This window comes from Aspergillus bombycis, assembly GCF_001792695.1.
Source record: "Aspergillus bombycis strain NRRL26010 chromosome Unknown contig00166, whole genome shotgun sequence".
Lineage (NCBI taxonomy): Eukaryota > Fungi > Ascomycota > Eurotiomycetes > Eurotiales > Aspergillaceae > Aspergillus > Aspergillus bombycis.
In genome coordinates, this window is record NW_019170168.1 from 19,647 (window position 1) to 40,600 (window position 20,954).

Below are 20,954 nucleotides of genomic sequence, written 5' to 3' on the forward strand. Positions count from 1 at the left end.
AGTAAGAGGGAGTCGATGGGGGGCCTAATTTTCAAAGCCACTACTACTACAGGAATGGTTATTGCCTACTAACTCAGGGCTATCTCACCATCCCTGTTAGTCTGCCGCGAACAGACTCAATGATAGGCCCCAATCCTTTCGATCGGCGGGATTCTTGATGGTTTGGACACGGGCAAATATGATGAGACTACTATCAAATGACGATTGCTATGACTTTGGCCCCCCCCCCCCGAGAAAATACTCTACAGCATCCGATCGCAGGTATATCTTGGGTGGGAGAGCTCACTGATTTCAAGGCTGACAGTTACACTTGTGTACTCCAGCGAAAGACGCTCTAGCCATATCGATGACATCCCAATCAATCGTCCTCATCTCTGGTACGGCCATACCGCTCTACTATAACATCGGCATGGGTACATGAACATTACTTACCATCACTAAATTCCAGGTGCAAATCGGGGTCTCGGCTACGAAACAGCTAAAAACCTGCTTCTGTCCGGCCGCTACCACATTATCATCGGTAGCAGAGACCGCTCGAAGGGCGATGCAGCCGCCGCTTCTCTCCGCTCCCTGTCCGGCATCCATGGCACCGTGTCAACGGTCCAGCTAGACGTGACGGACGATCAGTCCGTCGATGATGCAAAGGCACGTATCGAATCGGACTTCGGTCATCTGGACGTGCTCGTGAATAATGCAGGCATTTACCTCCTCAACCGGGAAGCTGTCCGCGATACTCTGCAGCTGACTCTTGAGACCAATGTCACGGGTGCAGCGAGTTTGACGGAAGCGCTGCTCCCTCTGCTTTTAAAGTCTGCGAACCCCCGGTTGGTCTTTGTGAGCTCTTCCAATGGGTCAATGACATATAATCTCGATCCGAACTCACCACATGGCGGCACTCATGCCACGGAGTATCGCGTAGCCAAAGCTGCACTCAATATGCTCTTGGTGCAGTACCATATGAAGCTGAAGAGCGTTAGAGTCCTAGGTGCGGATCCGGGATTCTGCGCAACTGATGTCATTGGAGATGCGGACGCCTTGCGCAGAATGGGCGCGGCAGAGCCGGAGGTTGGGGCGCAATTGATCGCCTTAGTCGTGAAGGGAGACAAGGACGATCAGCCAGGCAGAGTTCATGGCCCTCAGGGCGTAATACCGTGGTAGTAGAGGATTGACACTATAAGTGGATTGGAATGGTCCAAATGTTACCGGCGCAGCATTTCCCTCGACGATTGAAGATATATAGAAAGGGATTCAATAGGTACAGACAGATAATACATGCGATCTATCCAAAGGTTTTTCTTCTAGGCCACGATAAAGTCCACTTTACCCACCTTGGTTAGTAGTATACATGTGTGATACAGCACTCAGCTTTCACAGATTGAACCATTGATTGAAAACGTCTCCCGGATCCACTCGTGCCTTGATAGCCCTGAGCCGGTCCACATTCGCACCATAGATCGTGGTCAAATCCTCATCACCATGTGCGAAGTTGATGTATCTGTATAATTCAATTAGTCTGAGGTTGGGAGAAAGACAAAGAAGAAAAGAACGTACGTAGCCGGGTAGTCGAGCTCATCAGTAGAGCGCCACAGGTCACGAATCTTGGAACCGAAAGCCTCGGCGCCCGAACGAAGGCTGGTATCATAGTACCATGGGATGACAACCGCATTAAAGTTGACATTGTTTCTTAATGCAAAGGCAGTCGATGATTCCGGTATAGAGCGAGCTTTCTCCAGAGAGTACGCTTCCATGAGAATCAGGCTGCTGCCGGTGCCGTTCCGCGCAATATACGAGACATACTCGTCCCAAACCTCTTTCCAGGTGCTGGGGTTCATCCGAGCAAGACCAACAGTATATGCTGGCTTATACCCACCCTTGGTGCAGAAGCCCGCCGCCGCATCATTCCAGTGCGGGTACTGAAGTTCGGTCGTAGTATCCTCCGCGGGGCCAATGTCCAGGAAGGTTGCGAATGCAGCCCTTCCTTCCGCCTCAGTTCCGTAGTAGAATGGCGTGACGACGAGCATAGGAGTGTAGTCCGGAGAGCCACTGTTCATGTAGTACAGAAAAAGATTCATCTTCGGCTTTAAGGTGATGTTGTCGATGGCCTCCACCACAGCTTCGACTTTGTCTGCTGTGTAGATTAGTTGTCCGAACCAGCCAGTTTGGCCCGAGGGCGAGACTGGGTGCGCTTTCAATTTTGCAGACGTGACAATGCCAAAGTTAGGGCCAGCGCCGAGCATCGCCCACCAGAGATCCCCATCCTTGGGCGTAACGGTGTGCAAGCGACCATCTGCCATAACCACGTTGAGCAACAAGACGTTGTCGACTCCAAATCCCATAAGGCCGATGAGGTTCCCGTATCCGCCCCCTAAAGTAGCACCCAGGGCTCCAACACAGTTACAGTTGCCAGTCTGAACGAGGGCACCATTCTTGGAGGCTGCCGCAATCACCTCCGAGATTTCAACTCCTCCCCCAACCGTGACTTCCGTCTTGTTATCGTTGAAATCGATCGTGTTAAGTTGTTTCAGATTGATCAGAAGTCCATCCACCCCCAGGTGGAATGTATTTGCCCACCCATGTCCTCCATTTTGAGCCAGAAATGGAATGTCATTGGACGTGCAGTAGTGCACCTGTTGAGTGCTTGGTGTGAGATATGGACAACCATCACATCACAGTAGGGGGTAAAAGAAGAAAAAGAAAAGAGAAAAGGGAGGAGAACGTACAGTTTTGGCTACATCCTGTTCCGTAGCCACCGTCACCACAACTCCGGGCTTGGGGGCATCGAACTCGCTCCAACGCGGGTACGCGGTTGTGTTTGCGCCAGTAATTAAAGCTGATGGAGATAGGTGAGGCCCCAACTCGTGGGAAACACGCACCGGAGATAATCCGAGGACCTCACGGGCGAGAAGGGTCAGAACCAGGGACACAATTAAAGTCGCCATGAGGTCGCGGGGGACAGAATACGATGGGGTGGACAGGCGGTATGAGCACGTCAGGCTGGTAGAGGATTTTATACAGCCACCTTCTGAAAGCCACTACCCCTAAAGTCAGAGGCTTTGCATTCAGTACTAACTAGGTAAAATTGCCCCTACGCTATCTTGTTCTCCACCGTGGAGTACGACAGGAACCGTCAGACAGAGCTTCGCAGATGATCAAATCAGCCCACAGGTGGGTAATCTGAGCCTCGACTGGACCTCAACATTGAACACCAGCTGGAACTCATATAGTACTACTGTGGGTACAGGCTTATGTACCATGGGTCTCTGCGATCAGGAACCACGGAGTACTCCGAAGCCAGTCTGAGATTGTATCTGTGGTAAAGCGTTAATGGACGATTGACGATCTTTCCCAGAGGCGGTTGGCTCACCGGAGTAATAAAAGCACTGCTACCTTTGACCTGCAACTAATTTATGGCGGCAGGGGTCTTGCCCTAGTGCGCTACTTGGCAGCTTAGAGACGGAGACCCTGCGGCGCTGTATCGCTGCTGTTAAGGCCCGTACCGTACCGTATAGTACTAATGGTCAACACCCCTGGTTTGCTCGACTCCTCTTGAACGTGTGGAGGGGGGATCACTAGTGAGTGCTGCAGGTGTTGACGTTGGTTGGAGTCTTATCTCAGGACGAGATGGTGGAGTTTCTTACCTTACTGACCTTGCATTTATACTCCTCCCCGCGCAACTCCCGGCCTCAGTGGATGCTCCTCTCAACCATTCACTACCACTACCACCATCATGGCGATTGATTCTTACTCGAAGGCGCAGATGATCGCGCTGGGAATTACCTTCCTAATTCTTCCGTGTATCTTCGTGAATCTCCGGATTTGGGCCAAGTGGATTTCACGCGGAGGTGTACAATGGGATGACTACTTGATTTTTGGGGCACTGGTACGTGGATATACATGTGTATATGTTGCAATCTTAACGAGTTCTAGGCTTTCTCGGTCGCATGTTCTATCACACAACTTATAGGTATCTCGCCTATCCCCGGTGGGCGAGATGATCACAGTGGCTCACGCTTTATCCAGGTGCCATCGATGGCCAGTTGGGACAGCATCAGACAACCGGGCCCGATGGACAGCCACTTCTCAACGATCCTCGGTTCCTCACCTATGAAAAGGTATGTTCGTATGGGAGAATAACTCTCGCAAGGTCTGAACGGACAGTTGATCAAGTATTCTGCTGGTTAGTGCAAGTTCGCCAGTCAATTACTGGCCGTCATTGGTTTGGGCCTGACAAAACTGTCGCTCCTCGTATTGCTTCGGGGCATCTTCTCAGTCTCTCGCGTATTCAAACATGTCTCGGCGGTCCTGTTGGGTATTACTGGTGCCTGGACGATATCCTTCTTCTTCAGCAACCTCTTCACCTGTTATCCCATAACACCTCTAGTCGAGCCATTCTATGGCAACAAGTGTATCGATAGTGTTTCTATGTGGTATGCATCATGCATCACCGACGTGATCATCGACGTGATCATCCTGGTACTGCCTTTACCTCTGGTCTTCAAGCTACGCTTGCCCATGAAGCAGAGATTGGCCGTCGCAGGCATGTTCATTATGGGCGCAGCGTATGATTCCCTGTCCTACGTCTCTTTCAAGCGGCGATTATCATTCAGACTAACAAAGTGGAGATCAAGTGTTATCGCAATCAGCATTACTCGCATGGCCATGTACTTCCATGTCGGAACTACCTTTATGGAGCACTATAACGACGAAACGTGTAAGTGGCCAACTCCGCCTCCGAAGTGGTTGCTAACGTACGGTTATAGACTATACCTCTCCGGTCTTTTTCTGGACGAATATCGAAATCTCGCTCGCTGTCATCCTTGCGTGTCTTCCGACGCTGCGTCCCCTGTGGATCATTATCCGAGGCAGACCTGTGACCTTTGGCTCTAAATCTTACGAACCCTACAGCTCCTCGAGACAGAGCGGTCGATCCGCCCGAAATCACAAGAGGATTCCGGACACGATCAACGAACTAGACACGATCAACCTTGTTGAGAGGGGCCCTGAAGCTTGAGGAAGATGTATGACGTCTTCATGATTGTAATTTATGATATGTCAAAAGAATGTCTTTTAGTATTTCTATTCTGTTTTTCTTATATAGGGCTGCCAGGCAATCCCCCTCAGTGCCAACGATGTGGCACACGAATGCCAACATCATGACGTGAAAGAAACAGGTAATCTAACAGCAATTTTAGTATTCTAAATAACAGCCCGCCCCGGGTACATTGCCCCGTGATTAGGCGTTGCCGTCATTAGGCACGGTGACGGGGCCCTCAGCTAGAAGTCCGTCTGCTACCCCAAGCCCTATGCGGATTGATGACCACAGTCAAACAGTGGGGCAAGGAGATGGGGTGGGGATGTCTACAGACGAATACTTGTAACTGCTCGCAAGCTATCGTTTGCTTACTTTATGATTCATGCTAGTCGTGCACCAAATTGTTAATGGGCTTTTGTTGTATTATAAGATTCATTTCTGTTCTGATATTTTAGCTACTTATTCACATGTAACTATTATCATGTATTGTCACTTACAATCGAACAAGTCGTCAAAGGGACAGTTCATTTCTGAGAATACAGCCTCCTTCTTCCTAGCCAGGTATAGACATTGCCTTTCTCTAGGCACTATTCAATCTACTACGTATAGTTAGTTCTACGCCATAGCCGCCCATGCTGCACTGTGCACAGTGCTGTCGAAAATCGACAACCCTCTGAAAATACCAACCTAAGAAAACTGCCCGACAACTGGAAGTCGGCTAAAAGATTCAATCCGTGATTACCTACGGACTAACCTAGTCTTAATCCTCTACATATTAATTACCCCGAGACGGGACGTTATCATTCCCACCACTATCAACAGAGGATCTGAGAACGCCCCTACGTACCGTACCTTAATATACAACCTATAGGGTTTACAAGGGATTACACACCCCCACATCTCCATTGATTGAGATTGTCCATTCGGATGTCCGACTGGATCCCGCCGGGCGTGTCAATCTAGTTTGAACACCTGGAGGGCTGAGAGGGTGGATCCCAAAGCCAATGCCAGGGACGATTCCTCCGAAGGTGCATGGGCCGCCAGGGGACGGGAAGAATGGCAGGGGTGGGCCTTGGTGATCTGCATCGATACTTTATTAATTAAATTGTTCGCAGTCGTTGGGAAACGATATTTGCATGTGCGTTTGGGGTGATTTGGACCGCGGATTTGTATGTCACTGTGGCTATTAGCCTATTGCTCGGGCGTTATCGATTAACTAGAGTTGCCCCTGGCTGGTTGATAGGGCAAGTATGAGATATCGTCAGCCTTTTGCCATTTGCAATGTGTCCCTATATGGATTTCTACAGTTTACACTGAGGGAGAATGTTACTGGTTATTCTTAGCAGTCGCAGGTTCCAAAGGTTGTTCGCCCCCGTATATGGCCTTTCCTAGGTAGATATCCCGTAGGGTAGGATTCCTGTTGAAGAGATATATCGCCTGTTGTCGCTGGGCTTTCTATTCGATTAAGAGGCAACTTGCAATAGTGATCACAAGGATGCCATCTTTTCAAAAAAGGCAAAAGGGAATGCTCCTCTACATTCTAGGAAAAGGTGGTCATGGGTGAAACTATGCTGTTCAGGCAACATTTTTGCTCAAAGGGCGAGGACTGAGCACTCAGACTGAAAACAAAAAGACAACAATATGTCCAAAAACTCTTTTTGGATAGCCTAAGTATATACTAATTCAACATATCCTTTTTCACAAGATTTACGCAATTCTAACTCCGGAAAAGCTTCAATCCGCCCTCCTCATGATCCGAGTCACTTTCTTCAGCAGCACTAGCATCCTCATCGTCACCCTCTCGTAGCATCCCGCTTGCTGTCTTTCCGAGGAGAGAAGCAAAGAACTCATCTCGGGCATGGATAGTCCATGTGCCTCGTTCCTCTGGTGCCATAAAGTTCTGCAGCTTCTCATGGACCTCAAAGCGCATCTTTCGTCCCTTTGACGCACGGGTATCGATATCCCTCTTGACTTTGTCCTTGCGCATACCGGTCACAGGGTGAATAGAAAGACCGCGAGAAGGCAGTTGAATATGCAATGTATCGATACCGTTGGTGATAGCATCGGACGAGGACATGCGCTGCTCAACGAGGTCCCGGAGAAGAGACTGGTAGAAGATGGTATCGTCGTAGATAGGTTCCTGATCCTCATCACCAGCAGAGGTACCATTCGCTGTACGCGCGCGCTTGGCAGCGCGATCAGTCTCAGATGCAATCTGCGCATCTAGAACAGCAGAAATGTTCTGTTGTCCACTAGCGGCCGAGCCCAAGAGTTTTCCACGGCTGTTAGGAATCGTAGCATTAGACCCACGCACCTTGAGCGACCACTTATCAAGGATTGCTCGGCGGTGGGTAACCGAGTCGGACTCAAGATCCGCCATGCGCTTCCACAATGAAGCGGTAGACGTACTTGGGGAGACTGCGGAGGGCCGCTTTCTCTTCTTCGATTCGTCTTGAGTCTGCGCGTCTGCGAGGGCAAGGCGCAGGTCCTCGAGAGTAGACCAGAGAGCCAAGGCGGCGGATTCGGCGGACTTGATAGCTTCACCATCAAGATCCTCCTCTTCCTTGGCGGCGACGGACAGCTGGTTGATCGCGGAAAGACCCTTCTGCAACTTGATACGGGTGTTCAGGAGCGCATCGAAAGTCGTACGTTGCTGCTTAACTGCCTTTCCTTTAACTGCATCGGCTTTAGCAGCTTGTGATATGGTAGCCGTGATGGTCTTCTGATCAGAAGCCATCAGTCTGCGCAGCTCTTCCCGATCGTCTGACTTTGCGGGTTTGGCGAACTTCACACGACGAGCGGAAGATTCCTCCTCCTCATCCTCGTCCTCTTCGTCGTCATCCTCATCATCTTCATCCTCGTCTTCGTCTTCATCCTCGTCTTCGTCTTCGTCGGAGGGAATCTCGCCGTCCATATCATCTTCGTCAAAATCTTCCGAATCCTCGTCGCTCCCAATGTTCTCGGAGTCATCCGACCTCATGTCATCGACAATCCTTGCGCCATGACCCTTCTTCTGAGCTGCTTTCGATTTTTGTGGCCGCTCCTCATCGCTCGCTTCCGACATGTCTTCGTCCTCGTCGCTTCCTAGCTCAAGATCGTCCTCATCCTCATCACTAGACCGTGCCTTGAACGGATCGTCATCGCTATCAGCATCGAGCGCATCTCTGCTAACCCGTGCACCGGCATATTGTTTCCCCAGATCAACCGGGTCCTGCTTCCGAAGCTTCGCCTTGCTATATTCAATTAGCACTGATAACACAGGGAAAAAAACACCCCTAAACTCACCCAACAGTCTGGTAATGTTCCCTCCCAGCACTCGAATCGGCCGCGCGACCACCTTCATCCTCACTATCAGAGCCACCGCGCTCCAAATCCTCCGGATCGAAATCTGTCGCAACAAGAAAAACGGTTAACGTCGCAATGTCACAGAACACAGTACCAGCAATCCCCCACCTTTCGGAGTCGGATCCTCCAATTCAGCAATTTGCTCCGCCAAAGACTTGGGACCCATTTTGAATATACCTGCGTGTGCCGGTATAAATATTGTTTGCGGATAATTTTTTTAAGCAACTTTTATTTTTCTGCCGTAGAAAAGTTAGCAGGCGGTGACGGATTAACATCCCCGAATAGCTTGCGGAGCTCTCCTAAAGGGTAGGTTACTCCGGCGGTGGGGGTTTATTCCCGGCAATATGAATGACATCGGTGAGAGTTTATTGGCAGAAAGAAAGTTGACTTCATTTTGCGATCGACCTTGATAAAGGTTTAAAATGATGCATTCAGCCATGTTGCGGAAGAGGCTCTTCTCAACCTTTCGTCCTTTGCAGCATGATAACCCGCTGGTATATTTATGCATCCTAGATCAATTCTGGTTAGATACTAATGACTTGTTGTACAGGGTCTTCCTCGCTCCGGCACGCCGCCCTCGTTCCCTCGTCGCCGCGGATTACCGGAGAAGCGCAAGATTCGCGATGTGAAAAAGATTATCGCGGTTTCATCTGCCAAGGGTGGTGTTGGGAAATCTACAATTGCCGGTGCGTTATATACATACCCATTGGACCTGTACTCCATTCAATATAGGTCATCTCACGACTTACTACACCTCTTCATATATCGGAAGTATACACGGACTCAACACACTAATTCAATAACAACACAACAGTAAACCTAGCACTATCGTTCGCACGGCGCGGAATCAGAACAGGAATCCTCGACACCGATATCTTCGGTCCATCCATACCAACACTCCTCAACCTCTCAGGCGAGCCCCGACTAGACGAAAGTGCGCATCGCATTCCCAACCTCACCCAAGCCAAAAAAAAGCCATACTAACAGATCGCTCAAAAAACAGATAACTGCCTCCTCCCATTAACAAACTACGGCCTCAAATCAATGTCAATGGGCTACCTCCTCCCGCAACCGACACCCTCCCCCGAAGACCCCTCCACAATCCCCATGGACACAACCCCCATCTCCTGGCGCGGTTTAATGGTCACGAAAGCAATGCATCAGCTCCTCCACTCCGTCTCCTGGGGTCCTCTCGACGTTCTCTTCCTCGATCTTCCCCCCGGTACAGGCGACGTCCAATTAACGATTGGCCAGGAGATCATCGTTGACGGCGCGGTGATCGTGTCCACGCCGCAGGATATCGCTCTACGAGATGCGGTGAGGGGATACGGCATGTTCCAGAAGATGGATATCCCCGTTCTGGGAATGGTGAGGAATATGGCGTTTTTCGCGTGTCCGCAGTGCGGGCATCAGACGAAGATCTTTTCGCATGGTGATAAGTCTGATGCGTCGGAGCATTCTCACCAAGCAGAGGACTGGGGTGTTGTGGCTGAGTGCAAGAGGTTAGGGGTGGAGTTCCTGGGAGATATCCCGCTTGATGCCAGGGTCTGCGAGGATGCCGATCGAGGCATGCCGACGGTTGTTGCCGAGGAGAGTCAGGATCGTAGCGTGAGAAGAAAGGCCTTCCTAGATGTTGCGGAGAAGGTAGCGGGGAAGGTTGGGATTGAATGGTGATTGGGATAATGAACATCCTTGGGATGGCCCAGGCTTTGTACTATATTAAGGATCTATATACCCGGCTCAGGCCTTGATGGATGTGAGTGTTCAACATGCTTAAGGACTATATTGTAGCTATCTCAGAAAATAAGATATTATATATAACACAGGGACAAAGGGGCTCAAAACCAGGGTATTGAGGAACCGACGTATCAAACAGAAAGAGTATATTTCTAAGGGCCAACCAGACTCCCAAACATATCAAAACAAATGTGGTGGGCGTTCGTGTAAGAGGTATAATTGTGTACATCACCTTACCAATAAGTGTATCTTGAAGGCTCAAATGAATCAACATAATAACAGAAACAGGCATACTCGAATCATATATTTCCAGAGATCGTATATGCAAAGCTTCGTTTTTCGGTTATATTTATGCATCTCAAGCTGCAGGGTGCTCCTGTGCAGTTTTATAAAACTCTCGGTCAGCCATTCCCGGGCGAGAGACGGTGCGAGAGATATCTCCTTCCGTCGTCCTCCCACCAAGAGAATCGGTCTCAAGGTCACCCGAGTCGCGCGGTATAGAGTAGAAATCAATAGAGCGATAGGCTGAGTCGCCATCATTGATCAGGCCCACAACTCCGACCGAGTTCCGTACTGCTCGAGTACTAGCGGCATCGACGCCGGTGTTGGTAACGGCGAGCGATCTGTCTCCGAGAGTACTGGTATCATCTGCAATATCAGATGTGATGCCGCTTCGAATTGTGCCTGACCCGGCTTGGGATACCGGTCGTTGCTTTCGGGCCATGGATAGGTCGGACGTTGAGGTCATAGTTCCTCGTGCGTGGAAAAGTGCTTGCGTGCTCGCGTTTTCCTCCGTGAACTTCTTCTCATCATATGGGGGCAGGATTATCATAGGGCCCGAACTCTTATTGACAAGCCTATGCGAAACATCTTCCTCTGTCCGGGTCGCTGAGCTCTTTGTCCCATCTGATGTATCCTGAATATTTTCTTTAGTATCGACAATAACAACGTTCTGGTAGCCATGACTAACCTGTTCATTATACGGAGAGGTGCCTTCATCAACCTCCGTTGCTTTCATGCAAGCTCCGGCGCGTCCAGCCTCTACGCTGGTTCTCTTGGGTTGTCCCTCTTTCTCCTTCTTGTGCTCCCGTTGGAGACTCCTCTCGTCATGCCTGCTGGCCCAATTGCTCCATATGGTCATCGGGTAGCTCTTCCGGCCACCTCGAGATGGCATGACTCCAGGGGCGGACCTTCTCGCCGCCAGTGAACTGGGAGGGGGCACCTCGCCCACAAAATCTTGTTGGAAGCACTGAGCCAACTCTTTGACCCGTTGGCGTTGGACATGAAGCTTGTCCTTGGCGTACTTCACATCCCATTCCTTTTTCGCCGCAAGCCAGTTCTTGACCAGTTCCGGATTGATGGCCCCGACTTGTGAATTTGGGATTTGAAGGACAGGACACGAAGCCTGGGGTTCCAAATGATATATATGACCTCTTTTGTCGACCCTTTGACGAATCATGCGCTCTTTGAACGGAGGTAACCGATCGCCAGCCTTCCCGACAGATGCCACAGACTGCTTCGAATTCTCTGCTTGGGGCCCATTGGTGCGAGTGTCTGGGTCTTCCGAGCTATCAGACGAGATAGGTGAGATGTCAGTGTCGTCCACAATATCAATCTCTGTTTCTTGAGCACATGCGAGAGCCCATGCTCCAAACTGTGCAATTGATCGAAACATATATTTTGCTGGGCGAGTAAAGCTCAAAGTAGTCGGAACATGACAAAGATCATCCCAAACTTGAAGTTGGACGTGGGTTCCGGAGTATTTGTGTAGCGTTTCACGTTCGGGGTCGTACTCGTCTAAGAAATCATCATTGGGCGGGTAAGCGGTCGGATTTGCTGCTTTATGAGCAACGTAGAATTGCTCGTCTCGTAGCATTTCTCCACCACCACTTAGAATCTGCAAAGGAGGTAGACCTCCCAGGGACGGTTGTAGAACAGGAGAAACGAGTGGGTGGAATAGGAGTTGGTTGGTCGTATACATATGGATTTGATCCTTGATCTCAACGGTCGTACCATCAATGAGAACCCTAGGATTACCAGGCTCATCCGTTGCATTCATAGATGCTTTGGCCGACAGGTTCTCGTGAACCGAATAACCCTTGACAGCTGTCTCCTGAGCCTCACTGCCGTTGGGTGGTATGGCCTCTTTCGTACTATTTTCGGTAGCACGCTGTTTCCCGAGGCCTTTCTTGATGGCTTCTATTTCATCCGAGTTTGGTGGTGGCCAGGCGGCAGAAGGCTTGTGCCTGAAACCGTAGGGCGGTATATAGTCACCGGGGTTATCCTTCACTATACTAGGAAAAGAATGGGTGAGATCAACCCAGGGTGAAATCAGGATCGCTCCTGCAGGCAAAGGCAGGCCTTGATCACGAAGAATACATAGCAGCCTTCTTCAAGGTTAGCTATGCAAGCTTTTTTCCGTGTGCGCTCAACTTACGAGAGCGCCATTCCTCCGCCGGCAGAGTCTCCAGCAAATATGATCTCTTCGGGCTTGTGTTCCTTCAGAAGGAACAGATAGGCAGCCAAGCAGTCATGCAGACTGCAAGGAAATGGGAACTGTGGAGCTAGACGATATGCCGCTGCAACAAACGTACTTAGCGCTCTTCCAATGAACAAATCTCCAAGAAGGAATCATTAAACTCACTAGACAAAGATTAGCATAATCACAACAGAACAACCAGAACACCTAGAACCTACCGTGCAAACACTCGTCCCTTTAGCTTCCTGGCATGACGCTGCATCTGGTACCGATGCGTTTCTAAACTTCCAAAGTAATACGCTCCACCGTGTATGTAAAACATAATACGTTTCTGACTCGGATGGGTTCCGTGAATCTTTCTGGCCTGCGTTCTTTCATTGTAATCATTTCTCATTTCGACCCACTCGCCTTTTAATTCATCTACTGGTCCGCGCCATTGCCACCACTCTTTCCCTCCAACCTGGGGCAACCCCTTGGGGCCCAATTGGTCGATCAAGGCCGTTGCGGCAGATGACAGATATTGAGTGGGAATGGTAACCGTTTCAGTCCTCACCCAGTGAGGACTGGGGACTCTCTGGCCCGTGAAGGATTGAAGGTCCTCGACGGAGTGCTTGGCCGAGTAAGCGAGGAACTCGCGGAATATCCGAACACCTTCATCGTATTCGATATGAATGCTTGGTTTATGATGGAGTGATTTACGGTGCAAATACTAGAAAGAAAGACGTTGTTAGCTGGTTCGCCCCTAGCGAGGAAGGAAAAAGAGCTCAAATGAAGCCCGGTGTCGATGGCGGCTCACATGAGAGAAGAATGTCGAGATGACAGCAGGGGTGAGGGCCACACTGAGTGCGACCGTGTTCAAGGGCATCCTGCACTAGTGATGGTTTTTCTAGGGAATGTATAATGACGGAAACAAAGCATAGTCCACGAGAAAAACCGGATGGTTATAGAGTTAAACCGGCGATAGCGTAATAATAAATAGCGCCCAACACTGCCACTGGGTGCTAGTATGTGGCAGGTAAGGGGGATTGAACGGGCAACGATGTGATCCGAGGATGATGAGTTCGGCTAGGTACGAACTGGACCCATAGTAGCAGTTCAAACAGCAAGGCCCAAAGACGATTGATTGGGCATTGGCAATGAGCAACTGAGAATTGCAACTTTGGCCTGGAACCTGAAAGACTGCAGGGGGAGAAGCATCTCATTGATCAATCCAAGGGCATGATGTCATGGGACACGCTATCCCCCTTTTGGCCGATGTGTTGTTGTATCGCAAGTGGAGACTGCAAGAGGCAATCTTTATGGCGCTCCTAATTTCTTAACTTGTCTTGGCAAATTGCGACTCTCTGCACGTTGTTTGTCGATCTTGCTCTGGAGGGAGGCTGGAACGGTCGTTTTGCAAGCGGCGGTACTCCCTGTTATCGCTGACAGCGTGTCAAGCGTCTCCGGTAAGCTTATCATCGAGCACCACATTCATGTCTTGTGAGTTTCACGACTCATATGTGCTTGAAGCTTATCAAGTGGATATTATATGATATCTCGAGTCGCACGTATGGATTTCTTGTGCAACCGCCGTATAGTGGAAGCAGCCACATGAGACCAGGAGAGCGGACCGCGGGATATCCCCATTTGCTACCCGGATCCCGTATCCTAGGCACTCGGGCCTTCAAACGCTAAACATTGGCTGTTTGCCAAATATATACTAGCAAATGAGGTGTGTTCCGGCTCGCCATCCTTCATAAGGGGATTAGCGGGAAGAATGCTATTTGGTACAGTGTTGTTGGCGGGGAACCGTCCCTGCCAAAGTGAGTTCTAAACTCTAAATGAATGCAATGCATAAATCCCTAGTAGTAGCTTATTCATCCCCGATCCTTGCAAGACGTTAAATGCAATACGTACTGCTCAGGAGACAGCAAAAGCCCCACCATTAACTGCTTCGGAGTCCGGCGCAGTGGCCATCAAACCTCCGACAACCTCTCGATCACAGGTAGGATCTCCTCTTTTTGATTGCGACTGCAGTAGCTTTGATTTGGAGCTCCTTCGTAAGAGAACAGGTAGTCAGTACTAGTACTCCTCACTAACTAACTAATAGTATAGTGGTTATTGATATCCCTTCCGGTCGGTACAAGGAACAGTGCGTGTTGTTCTCGATAACATTTATGGATCCAACGATGCTGGTAGAGTGTTTGAAAAGCTCCTTGCAGGAAGGTCCAATGCTATAGTTTTTGCCATTGATGCCTCGGAGAATCTTTGGAAAGCTGTGTTGTAGGACTCATATTTACCAACTTACGCCCGTATAATGACAGAGTTCTTGGATCAAAGATATGCCTGTCTTGCGTCAAGGGCAGGGCCTTTGGGCGAGTTACTAGAACTAACTGGCTTCTTAGAGGAGCAAGTGATCTGCAATTATCAGCCTAAGAAGGCCATTGCAATGACTATGTACAGGAGAATAGAAGAAAGCGCTCAAATGTAGAAATAGCAGCCGCAACAATGATGCAATCCGCATTGACTTGCTTTCGGTGTGGGGTTGCCATCACTTAGGTCCGCTTCAGGAAAGTCAGTGCTCCAAGAGCGATTCCATCAATTGCAGTACCAAGAGTCGGTTGGATCACTGGAGCAAAGAATGGGGAGTGATTATTAGGCAGCTGATCAGTGGTACCCTGCTCCACAGCATCATCCCATGTCTTAGGGTCGACTCCACCATACGTCCACATCACATACGGTGCTCCTACCGCCGTCGCAAGAAGAGAGAAGTCTTCACTTGCAGTTGCTGGTTCCGATTCAACCAGGCTTCTCCGAAATATGATCCAAATGTACTTTGAAGAGCCTTGACCGTGGCATCGTCGTTGATAGTTGCGGGAGCAGAAAGTATCTGCTTAACAAGAGGTTTCTCATCGACACCTCCTGCTAGACATTCTGCCTCGATAATTCTCTTCACGGAGGATATAACACGCTCGCGGACCTTAGGGTCGTATGTCCGAACATTAAGCTTCAGATCCAGCTGATCGGGGATAATGTTCGCTACATGGCCGGCTTGGATGCTTCCAACACTGACAACAGCGAGTTCACCCGGCATCACTTCACGGCTGACGATACTTTGCAGGCGCGTTACAATTGTTGCACCGATAACGATAGGATCGACGCACGTCTGAGGAGCCGAGCCGTGTCCACCGCGCCCATAGATGCGCACATCGAACGAATCAGCAGCCGTGAGCAGCCGACCCGAACGAATACTGACTGTGCCCGCTCTCATTTTCATGACGTGCTGCGACAGGACAACGTCTGGCTTGGGGATCTTCTCGTACAATCCATCTTCGATCATCGCCTTTGCGCCGGACAGTAACTCCTCTGCTGGTTGGAAAATGCAGATCAAAGTACCAGACCAGTGATCCCAAGCGGAATGTAAAAGCTCAGCACTCGCCATGAGACTTGTTACGTGTGTATCGTGACCACAGGCATGCATTGCTGGTCTTTCTACTCCGTCTTTGTCTTTAACGATTTTGTCGCTGGCGTATGGCAAACCGGTCTTTTCCTCTAGAGGTAGCGCATCCATGTCGGCTCGCAGGAGAACAGTTGGCCCATCGCCATTACGAAGGATACCGGCAACTCCATATCCACCAATGTGTGTGTGAACCTCAAAGCCCAACTTTTTGAGATGATCTGCAGCGATAGCTGATGTGTTCTCTTCTTGGAAGGCTAGCTCGGGAGAGCTGTGTAACTGGCGATAGATCTCTTCAAACGGCTTCAGGTCTGGCCGATACTTCTCGATAACGGCCTTGAGGCCATCATCTCTTGATGGGTGTTTTAACATCGGGTTCTCGCTTTTTAATTGCATGGTTATGGGAGAGGGTCAGCTGAGGACGGACGAAAAGAGCAGGATGAAGACAGGAGTCACATTCCGAGAGCATGTGCGGAGTTAAATGCGGACACTTCTTATTTATGAATGACATGCAGGATCGTAGATCAGCAGTACGTAGAAAAGGCGGGGAGGCGTCGAGAACCGATAAGTCCCCCCAGAGTCCCCACAGCGTCGGCAACCCCGACGATTGGCAGCTCGGCAAAGGGTCCAGTAGTGATGAACGACTCGGCAAGCTGCATTTATCTGTTGGTGGAATAGACGAGATAACGGACGAATCTCGGGAAATACGCTACAGCCGAAAGCAATTTATCAATTGCGGCTAGACAATTGGTTGCACCGGTCAGATATGATCTATCGCATAAGTCCATAGTGGGTTACATACTATTAATCATACTAATGCCAATGCTGGTCGTAGCATTCGAAATTCTGCCATACTCCAGATAGCATCACAAATTAGTCAAGGAGCACAGAGATCACCCAATGCTCGAATATCTATGAATAATAGTTCTCTATAGAGATCTTGTTTTATTTTTACATTCTTTTCATGTCACTACATGTAGTTGACTAGCAGCTAATTCCACCAGACCAAGTCTATTGAAGACAATTCCATTATGCATTGGCCTAACTTCACCTTCCCAGCATGAGAATGGGAAATATTCCCCACTAATACATAACCAGGATAGGTCAATTCATTGCATAGACTAATTGATTCTGTTGAACATACCCTGTTAAGGTGTAACCAGTGGGAATCATTCCGCTCCTTGGCCCATCTCACAAGACAGGGACTCCTAGTTTAAGGTTCGGAGGCTTTGATAGTTTGTCGGATTGCCTTTGTGAGCAATCATCAAGGTCTCCTTCAATAGGTAGAATACTAGGGTTTGGCTAGAGCTCGGCTCTCCGGATCAAAGTTTTTTGAGTGCATACAAGGTTTTTGGGTGCATATCCACGGCTATTCTCTTTGTGGTGATTACAATATTCTGCCCAGTGGATCGAAATCTGGGGTAGTCAGGTACCACCCGTAGATCCATGCATTAGAATAACACAATTCACAAACAAAGGAGAGTTTGATCTGCATGTTTTTTAGGGTGACTAATCCTCAAATTAACTATTGTACAAAAGTACAAAAGTCTAGACAGAAAAGTATAACTATGTTGAGCGTTTATTAACTTACTTTAGAAGATTTACCCAATATAAATAGTTGGGTATCTTTTCCCGTTTCCCCTCCCCTTCTCTTAAGTTTATAATTTCTCACAGTATCCTGACAAAGTCGCCTAACATTTGGAGCACTACCACCCTGTAACTAATCAAGAACATTGGTCTCGACACAATGAATCTCTCCAGCATCTTCGCTCTCTCTGCCCTTCTCGGCATGGCCAACGCAGTAGCTATCACCCGGGATAAGAGCTCTGCTACTCCCAAAGAGTTCAGAGTCCTCAATAGATGTCACAACATCTGTACTGGACACAATGACTGCCCAGAGAGCTGTCCCTGTGACATGCACAACATATGCGCCCCTAAATGTACGTCCACATGCCTCACCCTAGAGATACAAACGGACCTCTGAAGCACTAACATGAATACACAAAATAAGAGCCCCTACACGCAACTGAAGCCTACTCCGTCAGAATACTCTGTCAAAGCTTAAATGGTTTGGTTACCCCAACCATCATACCCAAGAGTGTGCCTTATACTGATAAATTGACAGGCTGCCCTCGAGTCAGCGCTCCGTGTTATACTGATACTTCTGCTGGAAACACTGGACTGGATCCATCGAAATATCACCAATGACCTGGGTAATGCTGTCTGCATGGCGACGATTGCTTCTACCTGGCTTTGACTAGAACATGCCTTGATGGGCTTGGTCACTTGGACTGGCGGCTTGTACTGGCTTTAGTTTGGATCAAGTGGGTGGTTTACTAGGTTTACGTGGTTGTTGTGCTTAGTGATAATAGGACAGAGAATTGTAGCGCATTAGGCGTTTAATAAGTTCCATGGCTTGTTTTGTTACTTGGTATGCAATTAGTCTGGCTGAGTGCCATCTGGATTGTGAGAGGAGAGCGTCATCAATCTCGGTGTAATTGTTCCATTCTATGTAAAGCCTAGGGGAACTTAGTTGAGTTGTTGTTCATAGAGGGGGCAATCATGTTATATGAAGTGCTGACTGTTACGAAATATATTCTGGATACAGGTTCTTGCAATAGAACTGGTCGCGCCACAACACGCCCACATTACAAGGGATAGACAAGGCAATCCTTGGTGAACTACTACCGCAACTAGGTAAATGTACTATGAAAGCATATTTTGCCTGAATTACAAGCTTATCCGATCAAGGTGGCCTATCTATGCAGCAGCCTAGGCTTTTGTAGCCGCATGTGGATCCTATCCGAAGTGGAGCCTGCGTGGCGAGAGTCATCCTTCCGATGGTGAACCACAAAAAAATTTCAAAACGCACTCTTCGCAAGAGCAAAAAGCTAAGCCGAACGCGGGGGTCGAACCCGCAACCTTGAGATACCGTGAAGACTAAGAGTCTCACGCTCTACCGATTGAGCTAGCCCGGCTTCAGTTGTTGAAGGAGTGAAGTAGTTCAAATTATATCGTGACAGACGGTGTTGCTGGCTGTTGGTATTTTCTTCTATGTACGGAGTAGATCGTCAGTGGCCCATGCCTCTCCACCGGCTTGGAGCCATGCCGGCTATAGCGGTTCACCCAAGGAGTGGCAAAGGGTAAAATAGGGCGTTGGAGCCTTCAGAGAGCTAGGCTTTGGATCCAACATTGACGTTCCTAGAGGAAAATGCGATTGGTGTGATCGTCACTTACCCCTGGTCAGCCAGGCAGGTCAATGCCATTACTGGACAGAGTGGTCACATTGTGACAGGCAGCAGTGCTCATCCTCAGAATTTGACCCCTCCTTCCAAGGAAGCACGCGTTACGCGCTCGTGCCGCTGGTCATCTGTGTCATAAGGCTCTCGTAGCTCTCGAGATGCTAGCCAAGGCAGAATTCAATGGTCTAATTGAATATCGCGATATATTCTATTTTGGTCAGCGCGACAAGTACTGGACTATGGACCATAAATCTGCCGCCATATCAGTGCGACACTATATTAATAGGGTGAAACGAACTCAACAGCCCAGACGTCATTGCGCGCGCGTCAAATTGAAATTCTATTTTGTAACCTTGGCCCTTTGCTGATCAGTAGAAGTAAACAAGTGTATTCAGTTTCGGGAGGTTACCAATGCACAGTGAGCATCTGACATTGCGTGCGGCCAAATATGGCGCTTAACCGGAATGGCGGGAGACGAAACGAAGCAACAATAGCCAGTGGCATCTGTGGCTGAGGCTGAGCCATATTCCAAGGTATCTGTTTGGAAGACTGAGGCTGAGACGGCGCGACCCCTGAACAGGTCTAGCGACCCCTTATCAATATGGCCCCGGTGATCACATCCATCGTTCGTGTTAGGACGGTAAGTGCCGATTTATTCTTAGAACAGAATCGACGCGACCAAAATAGACGAGATGAGGTATAATGAATGGAGTTCCAGGATATTGTAGGTTACCAACAGAATGGTTCCAAACGATCTACTGTCTCAGAAAAAACCCGCGATTGTGGTCAGCGGCTGCGAAGCAAATGAGCGTAAAGGGACAGTTCGGCGGTTGCTGATGCTTACCCCACGGAGTAGGAGAGCAGTATCAGCCAACGAATATGATAAAGTTAATGGTATGCAGATGCAGGAAATATGCAATGGCTCAGGGCTGCATCTCCAGGGATGGTAACGCAGCGAATTCTTTCGGTATTACAGAAGAGTAATACGGAAGGAAGTGATGGTGGTGGCAGTTGGGGGGAAATTGACGTCGTGAATGCGGCGCAGGCAGAGGAGGGAACACGAGAAGGTCAAGCCACTCAAGCCACAGTGATCCTTGTCAAGAAGGAGTCCGAGACTACTAGTAGTAGTATCGTCATCGTTTCTCCGAAAGACAAGCGACGATGACTCGACTCAAGTGTCCCCGACAGCTCAATCGGGTAAGCGACGGGTTGTTTGGAGGGGATCTGGACAGGCACCTAGCCCCAATTGTACTAGCTGTATTGGTGTGGAGCCAGGCAAATGCGGGTGAAAATGAGAATTGACCGACTTGTTCAGAGGGACAATCCAATCAGATGGCCTAAACCCTCTGCAATACTTGCGATCAACCGGTATGGTCATGGAGGAAGAGCACTGCCTGCACGCACCAGCCACAGGTCCCTCGCCAGTGAGAGTGCCTTGTTTGAGCCTTAGGAACCACTCTCGTGCCTCGTTCAAGGTTAGCGTCGAGTCACCCGCCCTTCGGACCCCTAAGTTACTGTATCACTGAAGAAATTCAGAACAACTTTCTTGCCCATCATCTGCCAGGCTACCATCCACACTGTGTTCTAATCTCGTATTGTATTGAATTTCATGGTATGAACGATTACTATTTTTTATTTTTATTTTTATTTTGATCGTTCACCCTAGTCTTCTTGTGACCAGTG

The 20,954-nt window shown here is 49.2% G+C and overlaps 7 protein-coding genes across 7 annotated transcripts; 3 read left to right on the forward strand and 4 right to left on the reverse strand.

The window, feature by feature from the left end:
* Positions 1-346: 346 nt before the first annotated feature.
* Positions 347-1,158, forward strand: ABOM_011340 (short-chain dehydrogenase; the record flags this gene model as incomplete). The annotated part of the gene is made up of 2 exons (XM_022538468.1): positions 347-377; positions 449-1,158. The coding sequence occupies 2 exons, from the start codon at positions 347-349 to the stop codon at positions 1,156-1,158; spliced, it is 741 nt and encodes a 246-aa protein (XP_022383693.1).
* Positions 1,159-1,368: 210 nt separating this feature from the next.
* ABOM_011341 (FAD-binding oxidoreductase) lies at positions 1,369-2,939 on the reverse strand (the record flags this gene model as incomplete). Its single annotated transcript, XM_022538469.1, has 3 exons — positions 1,369-1,495; positions 1,552-2,627; positions 2,721-2,939. 3 exons carry the CDS (start codon positions 2,937-2,939, stop codon positions 1,369-1,371), a joined length of 1,422 nt encoding a protein of 473 aa, XP_022383694.1.
* A 788-nt stretch (positions 2,940-3,727) lies between these two features.
* On the forward strand, positions 3,728-5,011 carry ABOM_011342 (uncharacterized protein; the record flags this gene model as incomplete). Its single annotated transcript, XM_022538470.1, has 6 exons — positions 3,728-3,880; positions 3,928-3,964; positions 4,021-4,112; positions 4,183-4,559; positions 4,629-4,711; positions 4,761-5,011. 6 exons carry the CDS (start codon positions 3,728-3,730, stop codon positions 5,009-5,011), a joined length of 993 nt encoding a protein of 330 aa, XP_022383691.1.
* Positions 5,012-6,749: 1,738 nt separating this feature from the next.
* ABOM_011343 (AATF family protein) lies at positions 6,750-8,543 on the reverse strand (the record flags this gene model as incomplete). Its single annotated transcript, XM_022538471.1, has 3 exons — positions 6,750-8,265; positions 8,318-8,420; positions 8,486-8,543. 3 exons carry the CDS (start codon positions 8,541-8,543, stop codon positions 6,750-6,752), a joined length of 1,677 nt encoding a protein of 558 aa, XP_022383692.1.
* Positions 8,544-8,799: 256 nt separating this feature from the next.
* Positions 8,800-10,051, forward strand: ABOM_011344 (Mrp/NBP35 family ATP-binding protein; the record flags this gene model as incomplete). Its single annotated transcript, XM_022538472.1, has 4 exons — positions 8,800-8,871; positions 8,928-9,063; positions 9,192-9,311; positions 9,381-10,051. The coding sequence occupies 4 exons, from the start codon at positions 8,800-8,802 to the stop codon at positions 10,049-10,051; spliced, it is 999 nt and encodes a 332-aa protein (XP_022383689.1).
* A 421-nt stretch (positions 10,052-10,472) lies between these two features.
* Positions 10,473-13,458, reverse strand: ABOM_011345 (lipase/esterase family protein; the record flags this gene model as incomplete). The annotated part of the gene is made up of 5 exons (XM_022538473.1): positions 10,473-12,501; positions 12,552-12,693; positions 12,729-12,757; positions 12,812-13,302; positions 13,390-13,458. The coding sequence occupies 5 exons, from the start codon at positions 13,456-13,458 to the stop codon at positions 10,473-10,475; spliced, it is 2,760 nt and encodes a 919-aa protein (XP_022383690.1).
* Positions 13,459-15,127: 1,669 nt separating this feature from the next.
* ABOM_011346 (putative zinc metallopeptidase) lies at positions 15,128-16,425 on the reverse strand (the record flags this gene model as incomplete). Its single annotated transcript, XM_022538474.1, has 2 exons — positions 15,128-15,360; positions 15,408-16,425. 2 exons carry the CDS (start codon positions 16,423-16,425, stop codon positions 15,128-15,130), a joined length of 1,251 nt encoding a protein of 416 aa, XP_022383687.1.
* Positions 16,426-20,954: the final 4,529 nt, after the last annotated feature.